At 26.2% G+C, this 18590-nt stretch overlaps 1 protein-coding gene and 1 long non-coding RNA gene across 4 annotated transcripts in view; one reads left to right on the forward strand and one right to left on the reverse strand.

Annotated features, from left to right (window-relative positions):
• The first annotated feature begins 2029 nt into the window (after positions 1-2029).
• Positions 2030-18590, forward strand: part of LOC129971444 (uncharacterized) — a 49730-nt gene continuing 33169 nt past the window's right edge. The window contains exons 1-2 of the long non-coding RNA XR_008784801.1: positions 2030-2108; positions 8407-8434. This is a non-coding gene — a long non-coding RNA (uncharacterized LOC129971444). The remainder of the gene's footprint in view (positions 2109-8406; positions 8435-18590) is intronic.
• LOC129971427 (scaffold attachment factor B2-like) overlaps positions 11379-18590 on the reverse strand; it is a 181629-nt gene continuing 174417 nt past the window's right edge. For all 3 annotated transcript variants that reach the window (XM_056085193.1, XM_056085185.1, XM_056085202.1), the window contains 3 exons: positions 16356-16537; positions 14302-14400; positions 11379-12264 (listed from right to left, as the gene is read on the reverse strand). In XM_056085193.1, the coding sequence (XP_055941168.1) occupies positions 12121-12264; positions 14302-14400; positions 16356-16537 (425 nt within the window). In that variant the 3' untranslated portion in view covers positions 11379-12120. The remainder of the gene's footprint in view (positions 12265-14301; positions 14401-16355; positions 16538-18590) is intronic.

An 18590-nucleotide genomic window follows, 5' to 3' on the forward strand; every position in this document is an offset into this window, starting at 1 on the left:
TATACTTGATTGAAATTTTAAAGCCATCAGATAGACTTTGTAAATATAGAACAGATTTTTGATGCTTTGTCTCGGCTTTTTATTTATAAATAATTAATTCATTTTTCAAGAATTAAAAAGAAAAATTTAATAGACAAACGTGAATATTTCTCTGTCCCGACTTGTACAGTAAACAGAATACTTTAAATTTGTTTTAATGGGTTATGACAATCGAAGAGTTTAATATCGCTATTTCTTATAGAGGAAAAAACAGATTAATAGGGTGTATTTGACATATGCACAAAATATTCATCTTGGCGAGAAAAAAAATATTGATATTTTGATATTTGGATATCCATGATTACATAGCATTTAACGATATTCCATTGTTGCATATTCATGATTGCATAGCATTTGACGATATTCAGAGCTCAAACTCATATCTTGAAAATGATATCAAATTTTAGTTTGTGAGTTAAAATGTTGCAAAATGTTTTGCAGTATGTTGGTATAAATATTAAAAATCGCTGCTCTTCCATATTTTCTAGAACATATACCTTTCAAGGTTCTCAAACTTTTAAATTTTCTACACATGGATCAAAGATATGTGTACCTTAAAATACTATGTTAAAAGGGCTCCCATTTTACATTTATTAAATCCTTTTACATAACCAATGAATGTTGTCTCCAAGAACTTTCTCATGCATTCTCCAATAAGACTCCCTCTATAAAGTTTATGAGTCTTCGGTAAGGACTCGAATGCTTTGGATGGTATTGGCAAACAGTAGCTACATGATATGAATCTTTGATGTAAATCTAACATTTTTATTGAATCTATCGGTCAAATATTTGTTTTGGATGCCTTTTTACCAACATAGTGCAACACAAATTTAACCCGTAACTGCAGTTCTAGTGAGAAAATCACATACGGAATTTCATTTGTTTAAATAATTGAGCTTAGATGCATGCGAAAGCACAAACCGACAGTCTATCAAACCATTGATGGATTTGGTTCAAAATTCAATAAAAATCTTAGATATTTAGTTTAGAAAATTTTAGATGCTGATTCTGATATGAAATTTGATCTATGTAGATCTTTACATTTTGAAATTATTGAATTCACTTGTGCTTCGACAGCTGTCTAACTTCTGTTACATGTATGAGCCTGCTATTATGTTCTATGTATACCAGAATAATCAAACATTTTTATTAGATAGCAGAGATTTTTTCTTAACTATTTGTTCCCAACTCCCAAAGGCTCTTAGAATTCCAAATTTGGATAATGAAAATCATAATCATTTTTTTTTAATTAGAACATTTTTTTACCTTATTCAAATCTTAGGAACTTTTATTTGTTCGAATATTGTTGTTTTTGAAAACATATTTTTCATAGAGAAATTAAGTTATCAAATACTATAATTTTTCAAGAACACGTAGATGACAATACTATAATAATAATTCCAAATTTATGTTTTATAAAAAAATAAAAATTAATGTAAATTAAACCCAAGAAGTCTTAAACCAAGATTTAACCACATTAGTGAAAAAAATACTGACATAAATTTTGGGTAAGAAATTTGGAAACCTATTTCAGGAAAAACCACCGTAACTATGCAAATCATCGACTGTAAAATGAATTTTGAATAAAAAAAAACCTACAATATTTCAGTTTATAGAAAACATTTTTACTGGAGAAAATTATATAGAAGTGTTCGTATTTTATACAGAGACAAGCTGAAAAACTTTATGACTTAAAATAACTAAAAATGTAATTGTAAGCATGACATTAAGAGGTTAAGTTTTGACGAAACAAGTATAAAACACCACTTCTGAAGCACTTTCCGTCATCACTATATAAATAGTCGGATAGTAGGTTCATGAAAAATGATTATTCAATAACCTTAAATCTTTTAGCACTTACAGCACTTAGAAGTAATCATTTTGATTATCTTTTGCTGACGATGTTTTCGTAGTGATATGTTTATTCATGATTTATGTTGTTAGATTTTAAAAATTCATGAGAAATTTTATTTGCAATAAATCATTCATTCAAAAATATTAAAGCACGTATCTGAATATACTAGTTTTAAATCAGTTTTCTAAGTGCATGTTGACATATTCGGGAAATGGTATGTACTGTACTTTTTATTTTCCGAAATATCATAACTTGTTTCAGAAATTCAAATTAATCTTTAATGAAGAATTAACAGATGTACAAATGCTTAAAAAAATGAAAAACTTTTAACTTATTAAATTCAGGTGCGTCATAATCACATGATAAACGTAACGTCAAATGCCATCTTACTGAATGCTATGTTACATTATCCAATTTTGCCATTTATTTCGTCTTTATGCAAGAATAATAAATTCCATATTTAAGGAATTTAAAAGAGTTATAGTAATTATAGGAATAAGGAATTTATCCCAAGGAGCATTTGACGTGAATTACATCAGCATTAACTGACTTCACACTATTTTTTTTTCTTTCAAATAGAGTATATTCAGATACTGCCAGAATCACACGGAAAACATAGCAACGCATCCTATTGCAAATTGTCTTATGTAATGCTGCCATGTCAGTTATTTCTACCTCATGCAAAAACTGCAATGGATGTCTAAATTTCCCCAGAGCATTTGTGAGGAGTCACATGAGAATTAATTTATTCCTTTCTGCTTTCGTTGCTTTTTGCAGAATAAATTCAAAAAATATCAGAGGCAAGTGACGAACGTGATATATATATGACATCTTATGACACGTTGTCTTATGCTATGCTATTATGTCACACATTTCTTCCTGCAATAAGTACAATGGATATTATTACCATATTTACGATGAACATAATGAAAAGACATCATTAAATCCAATTTTATTTTATTTTTGTTATTAAAAATTCTACTATAATCAAATATTATTTTGTTTTAAAAAAAAACAGCATTTCTTGATTTTTACAAATTCCTTCAGGGAAATTCGAACGGAAGTTTTCATCTATTTAGTTTTCATAAGATTAATTTTCTAAGTAACATTCGAATACATAAATAAAATTTTTACTTAAAATGGAAGTTAAAAAGCAAAAATCTAGCAAGTACGATGTACTTTCGAAATACGACAAAATATTTCTTTAGTTTTCAGTATAATAAATAATATTGTATTGTTTTCTAATGCGATTTCAAAATTGTTATATTGTTTTTCTTAACATTCAGGAAAATTTTTATGAATTTCAGCATATTTCATAATTTAGTAAACTGAAATTTAAATAATATCGCAACGCTTAATAATAATAATATTACTTTTATTTCAAGAACTCCTGTCGGTGCACGATGTCAGAATTAAAAAAAAACAGTAAAATAGTAACCACAATATGGAAATATATTTTAAACCATTTTGTAATACTAGATAGAAATTAAAATTGATATGTTAATTCAATAATCCTTTCATTCATGGGAATTTTACAGAATAATGATTAAATTTTAATTTTATTTAAATAATCAATTAATTTTGATTATCATGGTATTCGTTTCTGAATTCTAATTAAATCATTAAATTTGTATCCTTAGCATTTTTACTTTCTCATGAGCGATGTATAGAAGAAGTATTGTAATCGTCACAATATTCAAAGTCGAGCTTTTGAAGATTCTTCACTTTTCAGACGTTTCTGAATTCGAAGCGCAGGATATTCTGAGAGCAGGATAACTGAAAAGCACTTGGAGTTAGAGGGATGTAATTTGGTATATGACAAAATTTGTAGATTTTTATCAACTTTTGAACTATTACAAATGAACTCGATAAGTCCGAAGAGCAAGTAGTAGTAATAGTAGTGAAGTCGATAAAATTTGGTACAAAAGTTTAGCATCAAAAATATAAATTCCTATTAAGTGTTTTATCACATCTATCATAGGATTGACCGTCTGCCAGTTCGTACTTTCGCATGTATTTAAACTTAATAACTCATAAACGCAATGGTTTAAATCAATGAAATTCGTTATGCTGTCTAGTGATTACAATTGCAGTCCCGTTCCAAATTTTGGTTTAATTAGCTGTCAGAAAAGCGTTAAAAGTAATAATCTTATGACAGATAGACAAGAAATGTGAGATTCATGCCATAGATCTGCAAATTTCAATGCATATTTCGTGTATTTTGGCTGCTAATGCCACACGAGGCATTTACAACTTCAGTCAAGATCTGTAAACTGGGGGAGGGGGAGATGAGATCTTAACTGGTGAATATGCAGAAACATTTCGAGGAAACCATTTCCATTGGTTTTATTTCCCCCTCTAATGTTTTAAACGGCACACAATCAAATTCCTTTAAAGTTACAAAGACTTTTTTTAAGAAGGAAATGAACGGGAATGAAAAAGTACAATGGGTAAGTTATATACTGAGAAATTTTCAATGCATTTGTTCGTTTCCTGATATTAGAAAATAATTGTTCCGAAAATTTGAGATATTTATTTTGACATTAAAATAGTTTTTTATAGTTAATTTAATTCAAAATTCCGTATACAAAAACAATTTAAAAGAGATTTGAGTCGAGACATTATAGATTAATAAAATTTTAGATTCTATTCGCTTATCTTTTAATTTTTTTTTAAATTTTCTCTTAATTATATAGCGCCGATACAGTGCACATGTATCAATAAAACCTATTTAATACTATGGTTCGTAAGTTCATCAACTAAATAATACTATGTATAAATATAGCAACTAAAGCGTACTACTCTAAAATATATTTGCAAAATATTTAGAAGTATTATTCTGAAGTATATTTCTGAAATACAGTAGAAGTATTATTCTGAAATATATTTTCAAAATATTTAGAAAATATTTTGAAAAACAAAGTAAAATTTGGGAGGAATTGTGCGAAAATAAAATTGGAATTATTGAAAACATTTTCATTAACATTTCAATGAATTTTTATTAAAAAAATCCACTCAAACATTTGAAAAGTCGCTAACTGGAATTATTGAAAATTTTCTTAATTTTAAAGTAGTGTGAAAAGAAGATTTTGAACATTAATATTCTTTGAAGTTATTGAGAAAGATCATTCGCATTTCGATTAATTTTTATTAAAAAATACCACTCAAACATTTGAAAAGTCGCTTCGTTATCATCTTGCATGTGTATAAATCTAGCAACTAAAAAGCAAAAATTGTTTAGTTAGTATTTACTATTCAAAAATTAATTTCATACAAAATTTTTCTTCTAATAATATTCCCTGCAGAGCATTTGGAACAATTTTTAATTAATATTTGCAGATATAATCCAGTTTATAAAAGTACCAAGTAAAAAAATATTCATATTTATTTACGAGTGAAAATGTAACATAGATTGCTTGGACCATCCGCCGGGTTTTAACAGTTAAAAAAATCTATGTTGGGGGTTTTGTATATTACTAATGAAAATATTGATAAAACTATCGATTTTTGAATTAACACATTTTTATTACAGTACACATATTATTAAATGATTACTACGTGTACTCAAAAAATCAAGCATATTAATCAATGTACTTACTTGATTTGACTACTTTATTCTGAATCACCAGGACTATTATGTAGTACAGCGATATTTCAAACATGATTCAAGGTAATACGAATTGATTTTACTAAATTTGCGATTATATCCTTCTAAATTTTTCTAGTTGCATCTAAAGACATGTTTAGTTTTCTGCAGGTGAATTCCAAATTCACGCAAGTGCGTTTATGGAATGAATGAACCATATCCCCACACCAGGAAAATGCATCATTGCTAACTTCCAGCTGGTCTTTTCAGTTTTATTTGGACAGTGTTTCCTTATATTCTGTATTATGTATCACTTTTATGTTGCGATGCGCAATTTGCATAACTCGGGCCTTGTTTAAACACAAAAATATTTCAATATATTTTTTTCATTGGTGATTTTTCAACAAGGCAGCTTCCTAGTGCTGCTAGGCTGAGGGATGCCAATGGCCAAGACACTAAGCTTAATTGCAAAATAAATAAATAAACATTTAAAATAAAATTCTATAAATGAAAGAATATTATGATGATATTAACTATTAAATGCAATAGGTCAAGTTAATATCTGTTTTATTAAGTTCAATTTTCTGTTAATGTATTTATAAAAATAATATTTGTTAAATGTTTAATAAATATTAAACTTTTAACAAATGTAGTGTTTGTTTATAATATAATATAAATAATAATATTTAAATAATATAATAAAAAATAATGTGTGTTTATTTTTTTACTAATATAATATAAATAGTAAAATACAAATAATATAATAAAAAATAATGTTTGTTAATTTATTTACAAATATAATATAAATAATAAAAAATAATGTTTGCTTAAATAATAATTTGTTCTAACTAGAATGCTCCTCAAATGTGAGCCATTATAAATAATAACATATACATGTTTACAAAGTTACTAAAATAAAAAATAACATAAGATAAATTATTAATAAATTTATTAACATAAAAATATGAAATAAAATTAACAACTTATTAAAAGGACATATACACCATACTTACTTGGGGCCACAAAATACCTAAATCTGCCACTGATCCTTTTCATTCACATGTTTGAAAAATAAATATTTTACCAGATCGTGTTAATTAACTACATTCCATTTACATAAGAAACAAGTTAACTACATTAAAAAGTGCAAAATCATAAATGGCTGAAAAGTGTAATTACGAATGTCACCAAGAGTGACTTTATATCGTGCTTTTCCACCATTAAGATTGACCACGGATTTCCAAAATTACATTGACATGGCACAGTTGATATGAATCAGATGATCATGAATTAACTCTATTGCATATAAGAATGCAATTTTTTTTTAAAAAAAAATCACATTTTTTATTCAAATAATTAAATTTAGCACTTTTATTTTTGTGCTAAAAAAGATAGCCGTTTATTTTGAAAATGGGGCAAGTCCATTTTTTGTTATTGTGAGATATTTAAAGGTTTGCATTTCAATAAATTTAAAAATATTGGTAAGTATTAATAGATATATTTTTTTTATTTTTTGGTACCATATAATGTAAGTTTATAATATAATAGTCTTTACAGTGCTTTCTAAAGAAAGTAAGGGTTTCATTATAACTAAATGGACTTGCCACAATTTCAAAATTAAGGAATTATTGTAATCTTTCATTTAATTGAGAAATATTTCAGTTGCATCAACTTTTTTAATAATAAAAGCAAAATAATATTCAAATTTTATAAATATTTATTCATTTGATAAAAAAATGAAACAAAACAAAGAATATTCTAGCAGAAAATATATCATAACAAAAAACAATTCTGTTTTATTTAGAATTTCAATGAAATTATACATTTTCAGTTTGTATGCAGATATATTTAAATTGAATTTTGTTTAGGATTTATCATTTTAAAATATTTATGATGAACGGCAAGTTCTTATGAATATATGGTAATAAATCCATTATGTCCTTGTATTTTTCAGATGCAAAGATCTCCTTTTTTTTACATAAACGATAATTTTATATTCCGAAATTACTTAGTCTTCCTCGTTGTGGTGACAAATCGATAATTTTAAATTCAGCATTTCGTTCTATCGAAGTTTTGTAGAACATTTTGTATGGTGCATCCCTTGCAAATCTGTTCCAGCATATATTTAACCATTTCAAGGTTTCTCCATCTGTATTTTCTTTCTTTTCAAAACCGCTTTCTCCAGGGGTTGGGTTGACAAAAAAAATCTCGCATTTCATTTCATATGTTTTCGACAATTTCGTATTACTTTATAATAATCCTGTGGAATATACAAGGAATTGGTTCTCCGATTGCCATTTTTACCACCCCAAAATCACGATCGTTCGGTAAAAATGAATGTCCTGACAATAAAAATTTATGATCAATAATATTTATTTCATTGTCACTGAACAATGGTGTTTTAAGTTGGATAATTATTATCGAAACACAAAATTAAGATATGCATTTTGTTATTTATGAAATTTTATATAATCACCGATTTTCAATGTCAATGATAGATAGATAGAAACATCCTAGATTTCAGACATGATGTCAAACTGCCACATTTGCTTCACCATGCAGCAACCGGAGCTAAATTTTGCCGAAATGTATTCGGTCAAAAATAATTTCAATCTAAGATGGACTTGCACCACTTTCAAAATAAACGTATTTTCAATATTGTTAAGTGTTAAAACTTCCATCTCCCAAATACTAGAATCTGATTTATTTTTTTTACTATAAATTAATTACGCATTAAAAGATCATAACAAGTTTCATCTATAACTATCATTATCCCCATTTTTTTTTTTCAAAAATGGACTTGCCCCACTTTAAAAATAAACGGCTCATATATTAAAACTTTGGTATATTTATTATCGGCTTTCTAATCTTATCATTGTGATTAATAATATGTAACCTTGAAAACATAATTGTTTTTCTCTACCAGGTGGCGTTACTATTATGGAATTATTGCTGTAAGTATTATTTTATTTCATTTTGGAATATCAGGTCTGCAATTGCAAAATTTTACTATCATAAAGCAGACATATTATATGGTTTATTATCTAATAAAGATTGCAGAGCATTATCATTATAAGAACAGTTTCATAGTATAATTTTCTGATACTCTACAAAGCTTGTCTTGGAAATTTTTGATGCATCTGCATATGTTTTAATGCAATCTGTAAATCTGAACATCAATAGTTATTTTTTAAATTCAAATTTAAAATAATTTTAAATTAACTTTTAATCAATAATTAAAAACTTTTAGAAACAAATTTTAAATACACAGAGTGGATAAAACAGAGGAGTGGATTTTATACATTATGAATACTTAGAATTCAACAATTTTTAGTTAAGAATCTCATAAATGTGAAAACGATTATTTCTCTTTTTTTTTATGACTCAGTTTTGGAAAAGTGATTTAAATTAAAAACGAATAACAAAAAGAATAACAAGGAATAACAATAAATAAATAACATGAATCAAAAGTTGAAGAAAACTTTATTCACGATCATAAATTCACACAGCGATAATTTTCTTTTTACTATACAATTGAGTATGAAGAAAATTATATTAAACTGAGTGATACAATAAATAAATAAATGTATAAGCAACTAAAAACGAACAGTATTCTATTTATGAAGAAATAACTACTTAAATTAATCTCTCAACATAACTTTTAGTACAAAAGGCAGCATAAAATTCATAAGTATTTATATCAAAAGGCATCATTAAAATTACATTTAATGATCAATTTTTGGACGAATTTTTTGATAAAAGTGTATTTACATACCTGTGCCATTGCTAGCATTCAAATAAATGGAAACGATATGAAGTTATACAGCAAATATGAACTGAAACACTAAATGGCAAATGAGTATGTGTGTTAAGTTCAAATTTACATGATTGAGTGCATCTGAATTTCAGTTTTATTAATGATAAACAATTTTTTTATCTCATATCAGAAGGTTTAATTTAATTGGTTAAAATACCTGGTAAGATTCCCATTTTTATGTGTGAAAAAAATCATTTTTACAAATGGGTTTCAATAGCCAAGGAATAACTAAACATTGCTTTATATGATGTTTCAAATAGAATATTAATTGCTTTTAGTTTTTAATATTTTTAGTATGTCAATATAAATATATAATATTATTCAAGATTTAATATTATTAAATAATTCCAGTTTTAAATATCATTAAAGGATTTTTTTAATTATACTTTAACTGCAATATAATCTTTTTTTATTTTAGTTCATTGTTTCAATCATAAAATAAAAAAATAAATTATATAACTATATATTAGTTATATAAACTTATGAGAACATTCAATTATAAAGATTTTGTATACATATAATTGGAAGTATTTTCAGATTAATTTCAAGAAAAGTGATATTTTAACAGCACATCAATCACTATAAAACGGATTTTTTTTTCATCTAATTTCTGTTTTACCTAATTTAGTAAAATAATATTAAATTTTGTCTTGTTTAAAAATCATAATTTTCATTAGAAATGTAACTATACTTTTCAAAAAATTGGAGGAAATAGTAACTTTTGTAAATTTTATTGCAATTAGTGATTGAAATAGGTAAAAAAAATGAATATTTTAGAATTTATATCATGATAAGATAAAAGTTAGAAGAAATGCCGATAGAATGTTTTGTTATTTCATTTTCGTTTCATGATATTTATACAAAATCCATGTTAAATTTTTTAAATTTTTTAACAACTTTTACATCTGGAATATGATTATGCATATCAGTAATAATGACAAAATTAATTTTGTAAATTGCTACTTTTTATATCTTTATTAATTATTAAATTTCGTTTCTTAAAAAATTTCCTTGGCACACAATGAAGTCAATTGATTTTAATGTGCATTTTTTTGTTTCAAAAGATTAAAATTTACATTTTGCAATATAAATTTGATTAAATACAATAATAAAGCTGTCTACTGCAGAAACTATCTATTGAATATATTTCAGAACAGATAATTCTTCTAATTGAAGAAAATAGATAATTTAAGGAAGGTATATCTTAATGATTGCAGAACTCGTTTCACTCGCGTTGCTAGCTCATCATTTACTTTGCATTTTAAGAGATAATGTTGTTTTGCTTATATTGTTAATTTTATTTGCAATTAAATCTTTTGAATTAATAAACATGAAAGTATAAAATCGTTATAAGCAAAAAAAGTTTAGAAAATAGATAGAAGATAATTAATTTGAACACATTTCGCGGTATCTCTAAATGTTTTTTTGTTTGTTTAAACAAAATATGCTATAAACTATATTTATTTATAATAGCTTTTATAATCTCTAATTCCAGAATTTGAATACAACAAATATAAGTGTAAGTGTTAAATATTATGTTAACTTTTAATATATTTACATAATTTATTATCTTTGTTACCTATTAACTAGATTATTATACTTATTTTTTATTGCTCTTAGTAAAAGAATAGGAATACAAATTCTAATATAATGAATATTCATATTATAAATTAAAAAGATTTTCAATTATTGTTCTTATTCTGTCTATATCTTTGTATGCTTCAGTGTCATCTGATTATAATTCAAAATATTATAAAAATATGGTGTAAACCATAAACGTATCAAAAAATTTCATCCTTTGTATATTAAATGTAAACGATTAATCAGAAAAAGTTTTCCTTTACTGATAACAAGAAAAACTCAAATTTAAGACTGATAAAATAACATCAATTAATGTATAATATTCCAATATACAATAATAAATTAACATTGATCATACAATGTTTTATAATTTAATCTTATATATAATCTTAATACAGATGAGATGCTTTTAGAAATGTGAATAAAAGGTCAAATTAAAATAAAGTATACTAGCATGAAATCTAATAAATAGACATGTCACGAATGCTATTTACTAAATAATAAAGAATTTCTCTCATGTTTTGAAGAAATAAATTAATGTATGTTATTAGTTGTAGAATACAAATCTACAACTAATTTTCATGCATAATTTTAAAAATCACAAATGATTGCACTCAATAATTTGTCAAACATATAATAAAATAATTTAAATTCTCTTCAAAAAAAGATTGAAGATTGAATAATGTACATGGAATTGGCTAAATCTCACATGTGACAGATAAATGGACGTTATCTACTAGTTACATATAAATTTAAAATAATATATTCATATAAATATCTGGAGACTCTGAATACTAATAACATCGATAGTGGACGGTAAATAGGACGCTTATACACATATATATTCAATATATTTTCTGTTCTCTCAATAAAGAAATTAGAAGATAATGCAATACATAATAATTTTGGACGGTTTAAGGTAGATTGTTAGATTGGACGGATTGACTAGTTAAACTCTACAAAAATGTACTTAAAGCTTCAAGCAAAAGTTTTTACCAATAATAAACTTATTGGTCATCGAAATAAATGTCCATAGATTAATGCATCAACAAATTGAGATGGTAAGTCTGGGCTCATATTCATCAGAATCACTAAACATGATAAAATATTAAATGTTCATCAATATATTAAATAGCTTTATCATCTCATTCCAAGTTGGACGGCTTCTCTCAATTTCAAAATTATCACAAATGAAGAGCGTGTCTTCCCATAAACAAAAGTGCAAACAATCCTGCGGAATAATTAAACAGCGCTTATGAAGTACTGCTGCCTTAGTCCATTTCCCATGGCGGCTTGTTCCTGATTTCTTGTCAAAGTTACTTGAATCTTCTTTTTCAGTAACTCTTCCCGCAAATTTCTAACATCTTTTTCAGCCATACTACGTAACTGGAAAGAAAAAAAATAAATTAAAAGATAAGTTCTCGTTCATATATTGTAGCAATATAATGTCTTAGAATCGATTCGTCTGTTATTACAATATTTTTTAAAATGTATTCTTTATTTTGTCAATGATAACTTGCCAGAAGAAATTAAATTAAAATTTTTATAACAGTCTGTGCGTAAATATAATTGTTGAAGCAAAAAAAATATTCTTTTCAAAATCTAAAATAATTGAAAATTCAAATAAGTTCAAAATTGAAGCAGTTGCAATTTGTTGAATGACAGATTATATAAAATGCAATTACAAATTTTAGATAATGCAGCATTTATAAATTTTGGTAAGGGCAGCATTAAAATTAGTTTTTTTCTACTATGTGTTTCTAGAAATATTCATATCTTAAAATTTTATATTGGTTTTAGTGTTTTTGCCGATATACGTTATTTATTAAACTCCTTTTCGATTTAAACTAGAAGCAAATCAGCATATAATCATATTAAATAATGTTAACAAAAATTATTATGAGATAATTATTAATTCAAATAAATCGTAGTAATAAATGAATCACTTATTTCTACGTTTAAACTTGTTGGTCTTTAATTTTGAAACCAACCAATACAGTATTCTCAGACTCTTATTTTAAGCTTGAACACTCTGTAAGATAATAAATTAACAAATCGTTGTTGCACTAAAAAAATATTTTACAATCCACCGTAATATTTGATAATGCATACTTGATTATAACTCTAAATGTTCACATTTATTTATTCAACCAATAGCTTTACTGGCTGTCGTAAATTCGCATTTTTTTACATTAAATATTTTTAGTTGCGTCTTCAAGTAAACTTACTCAAAATGCCGATTTCTAGTAAATCTAATTTCTATTGTTTTTATACCTTGCCATAATTTTAAATGAAAAGCTCTAACCATTTTAACTCAAACATAGATATATCCATTAAAAATTTGTGTTCTAAGTGAAATAAAACTAATACTTGACTACGCGATTAAATCAGATAATCATTAACTTTAGCGATAAATAACAGATCTTAATATCTTTGCTCTATCAACATCAAGAGTTAGTTTCTGTCGTTTACTGCCATGTGTCAAACTACTCTCAGTGAATGCATATTATTTTTACAAATCTGAATAAAGAGCTCCTCAACAAAGAAGAAACGCGTGTCTTTTAGCCATAGAATTGGCATTCGTACTATATATATATGATAATGTTATTGAATTAAGAGAAGAAAATCCACCTAAATGCTGAGTTTCCTACCCATGCCACCTAATATGTTCTATTACCCTTATTTTCTCAAGTAGTTAGTCAAGTAGTAAAAGATATCTGCATACTCAATTCAATCAAGGAACTCCGACCTGACCGAAGCCATTCGCAGAGAAGGCAACAAGCCACCTCATCCCAAATTCTTCAGTAACTTTATGCATGTATACCCTAAATGAATGTCTACCACACTTATATACTTCGATAAAGGACTTCTCAATAAAGAAACATATATTCTATGATCACACAATGTCCCCATTTATCTTTAAATTGACTTGTCCACTCTTTCCTGCTGATAATGTTCCTCCATTGTCTAATGTAGAATAAGCCCAAATATTTCTTCTGTCCTTGCAAATCAGTCGCATTTAAATGAACAGAACCTTAAAAAGCATACTTCCACTTTAAGATATATAATGAAGGAATGAAAATGTGAAATGGCCTGTTTCATTGATCATGTATTTCGCTTCCATGCGTCCAAACATAAACGAAATAATTCAAGAATAGGTAACGTATCTTAGCCCCGTCCTAACCGAAGCCATCCCAATTAAGGATGAGGTTCCAAAACTCTACCCATTGGGAAGCAGAAGCACAACTCTCTTACACCAAAACTTTTCTTCGTTTTCTGAGAGGCACAAGAAACGCAGCCAACATACCATACTCAATTTCAATTATCACCCACTCTAAGCCCAAGTATGCGAATGAATCGTGAATCAAATATGCACATTAGTAATGGCCTTTAGAATGAAATGGTGTAAATTAATTTACTTACCTTCACTTCAGTGTGCAATTTCAGTCTGGTACCTTCCACTCTCCGTGTAAGATCTTCAATTTCTTGAAGTAATCTTGCAATCATGATTTTGTAGCTCAGCTGAAACAGTAAGTATTAGATATATATAAATCTTAAAAGTTATTTATTAGAAAAAATACAGTATATTTCTGTATGCTTTGGATAAAAGATGGCGTGTCATAAAAATGAAATTTTACAGAAGAGCGACTTAATGGATCTTTGCCTTTAAACAAAAGATGGCATAATGTCTTTTATAAAGGTAATCTGCCACTTAATGAAATATGATTTAATATTCTATTCTGAAAGTGTAAAGAGAGAATGAAAAGTTAATGACTTTATTCCTATTTTTGAAAAATGGACATAGGGCTCTTTACCTCCAAAATGTATATTTATTCTTAACATCATGATATTAGCTTTTCAAAAGCAATAAATCGATTAATTTGTAATGATCAGTTTTAGTTTGTCTGATAAATGTTTTAAACATCAATGTTGTGTTCATTTCAAGAAAAGGTCTGGCATTATTTTGAATTGAGCGTATCTATGTCAACAATTAAATTGCAGTAATTTACAATTGGAGAGACTGGCTTTGTAATTGGACTTAAGAATATGAAAGAGTCTATTTAACAGTTACTAAATATTTATAACTGATTTACTCAAATGAAGAGGTGATAACTTCTAACAAGGTTGTGTAGAGCTTTGTTCATCGGTATTTTTTTCCTGCTTGGATCCTTTCAGCAGATATAGACTGTAGCAAGTATTAGTGTTAAGTTTCTAACGCCATTCAACAAACAGAAGGTGAGCAAAGAGGCAAACTATTTACTTTTAGCCTCCCCAATTAAATAGATAAATATTTGACATCAAATTTATGTAACATGTGCATTTTTTATTTCAGAAGAAAAAGCAATGCTCTACACAACTGCTCTTCACTTCTATACTGTTTGTGTGCGTTCTATAAATGAAGCATGAATGAAGAAATGATTGCATAGAATAACATTTTCTTAAAAATTATAATAATATATATATATATATATATATATATATATATATATATATATATATATATATATATATATATATATATATATATATATATATATATATATATATATATATATATATATATATATATATATATATATATATATGATTATTAAAATTGTATGCAAACTGTATTAAATTATTTCTGAATTTTAAAATTTTGATGTCTCATGAACAATCAAAAAGAATTACTAACTTTTCATCCACTCTCTTTGATTAATTTATTGAACAGATGAAAATTTAATTAAATTCCTTTAATTTCATTGATTGTTGACCTTTCAATGTTGTTCAGCTTAACATTAATAAAAACAACATAAAGCAATATTAATGAAGACATTAACAAAGACAACATTTCATTGTAACCTTTATTAATGTCTTAAGAAATTTCAGATTCAAAAGGTTGACAATGTTAATCAAGGTGCTATAATTATAAATCAATAAGTCTATATTAAAAATTAGCATTTTATATATTTTTTTTAATATTAATGTTAGCATTATTTACCATGTTGGCACAAAGATTTTTAAATATTTTAGGTGATATATAATTTATGCCAAAACAAATGATTCTCTATAGAACCCTCTTCTCGAAATGAAATGAAGACTTCCTTTCAAAAATGTTTAAAACTTTTAAAGTTATTACTTTTCGTTTAGTATATTTCAATTATGGTACTGGATTTACATGCATTGATATTTAAAAAAAATTAAAACGGTTGCTAATACAAGTATCCAATTTTATCACTCTACAATGTTCACAAAAAAAATTGTAGTTTTTGTTAGCACCATTTCAAAATTTTTACGACCCAAATTGGTAACATGATATGATAAAGTTCGTGAAACAAAAGTATTCAGAAATTCATGACAATTTTCCTAATCAGAAGAGACGTTCGTGTCAGGACGGTTGGAATCCCAATTCCTCCATTTTACAGTAGGGCAACATTATTGATCAAAAATAATTATACCGTTCTTGAGCTGAAATAAGATCACGTTTCAAATATTACCTTGTTAGATGGCCTTTCCGTTTTGCCGGAAATTGTGAGGAGTGCCCAGACACCTGCTTGGACCTTCGCCAAAAGCTCTCGGTGAAGTTTCTCCAGTTCTTGTCGAAGTCTGGAACATTCCTCCTCCAGTCGAGGTGTGATTTTTTTCGCCTCCAAGTATCTCTTGCGCCACATTTCACGGACTGCAAAATAGGAATAAAAATGTTGTTAAGTGTTCAATATTTCTTGAATAACTAATTACAAGAAACAGAAAAAAGTTATTGGAAATCATAAATGCCAAATTTCCTAAATGTTTACATTATTATGTTAATTATCTTAAAATGACGCGTAAGAGATTTTAAGGGATAAATCTTTAATTAAGACAATTTTCAATGTATGCACAGCCAGTAGATGATAAATATGTGAAATATATATACATATATATATTAATAAAAATACTCATAAATCTTATAGTGCACTTATACAGTAATAACATCACATATTATTACCATTAATAATAATAGTAGTTACACTGTATAATGGCTCCATCACTTTCTCACTTGCAAAAATCAAACATTTAAAAGCATCAGTTCTAATCCACTGTAATTGAACTGTTAGGCTTTCACACTTTCAAATGTCCCTATTTCGAAAGGCGAGGATTACTAAGTAATGGTACAATAAGGCAGAATGATTATTATTAAACTTTTTAATTAATCAATTAATTTCAATCATTTTAAAACACCAAAATAATTTCTCTAATTATATTCGGTAGCTTTGTGTAATCTAATATTTGTACCTATTTTTTGATACTTGACATTGTAAAAATTATAATTAATTAAATAAAAATTATAAAAATTAATTTTGTTATAATTAAATTATTAAATTATAGCAGGTTTTGTGTATATTAGAAGTTTTACAATACCATATATTATACATAAAATATTCTTATTGATCTTCGGATCTCTATTCTTATTTATCTACTTTATACTTATTTGTACTTGTTCTAATGAAATATCCAATATACATTCAGAATTTTGTATTAGAATTATTTTTCATTCAATTTATTTTACTTTGCATGAAAAATCATTACAAAAAATTTAATGTGTCTGAAAGATAATACGTCTTTACTTAAATGCCATTTTAAAAACATTATCCCGAAATGAATGGGAAGAGCTTCCTGATGTAAATCGTTCTATAAGCTATTATAAGCTTTCATATGCTCTGATGCATCTACACCAAATATTTTTAGACTTCTTCAACTAACAGTACCAAATTAATTCAAAAATTATAACTGTTTCAGAGAGCATTAATATCTGTAAAAATTGTGTTCAGATTCTATAATTTAGAAAGATGTCTCTAAATCTTAATATATATCTAAAGCATAATAATTAAAGAATCATTTTTTATAGTCTCTCTTTTATTTTCATTCTATATGAAGACTTCATATTTAAGAAAATTTGATCCAATGAATATAATTTTTATATTAATATTTACTATAGGAAGTTATTTTAAAACGAGTTCCATAAATATCTACAAGTATTCAGTGAATATCACTTTTGCAGAACTTGTGTATTTCATAAATCATAATTCTAATCTTAAACTAAGTAATAATTTTCGAAACATTGAATTTTGATAAATGCTCATTACTATTCTCATGTCAAAATAAGACTCCAGTTGAAAAACGTTTCTTACATAGTAGATGCTCAATTACATTATTGCTACATTCAAATTTTTTTACTTCTGTAAGCCAATAGCCAATTCGTAAAATTCCTTTCCAGATGTCCATTTTGGCGAAACATTGAATGCTAACGTAAGCAAAAATGCTTCACATTGAATCGTTCTATATTTGAAATTTCTTTTTTATCAGTTTTTTTTTTTTTGTATTATTTCTATAGCTTTATAGTATTGTTGTAAATGATTTAGAACAAATACATTTTTCTATATTTGCTTAAAATATTTCTATATTTGTATAGAATAATCTTACATGACATTATAGAATACTTTACATAGAATACTCTTACATGACATTATAGAATACTTTACATAGAATATTCTTACATGCCCAAATTTATAAATTTAAAGATGTTTCTAAGTTTGAAGTTCCGATTTCAAAATAAGTATTTATTTACCAAAACTTTACGTTCAATTTTGGAAACCTTTTGGTGCGAAAAATTGTTATTGAGAGAGAAGCACTAATCTCAAATGTTTTAATCAAAGAAACTTTTATATTAAAATCTGAACAGAATTGCAAAAGCC

Source organism: Argiope bruennichi, chromosome 1 (genome assembly GCF_947563725.1).
Source record: "Argiope bruennichi chromosome 1, qqArgBrue1.1, whole genome shotgun sequence".
Taxonomy (NCBI): Eukaryota; Metazoa; Arthropoda; class Arachnida; order Araneae; family Araneidae; genus Argiope; species Argiope bruennichi.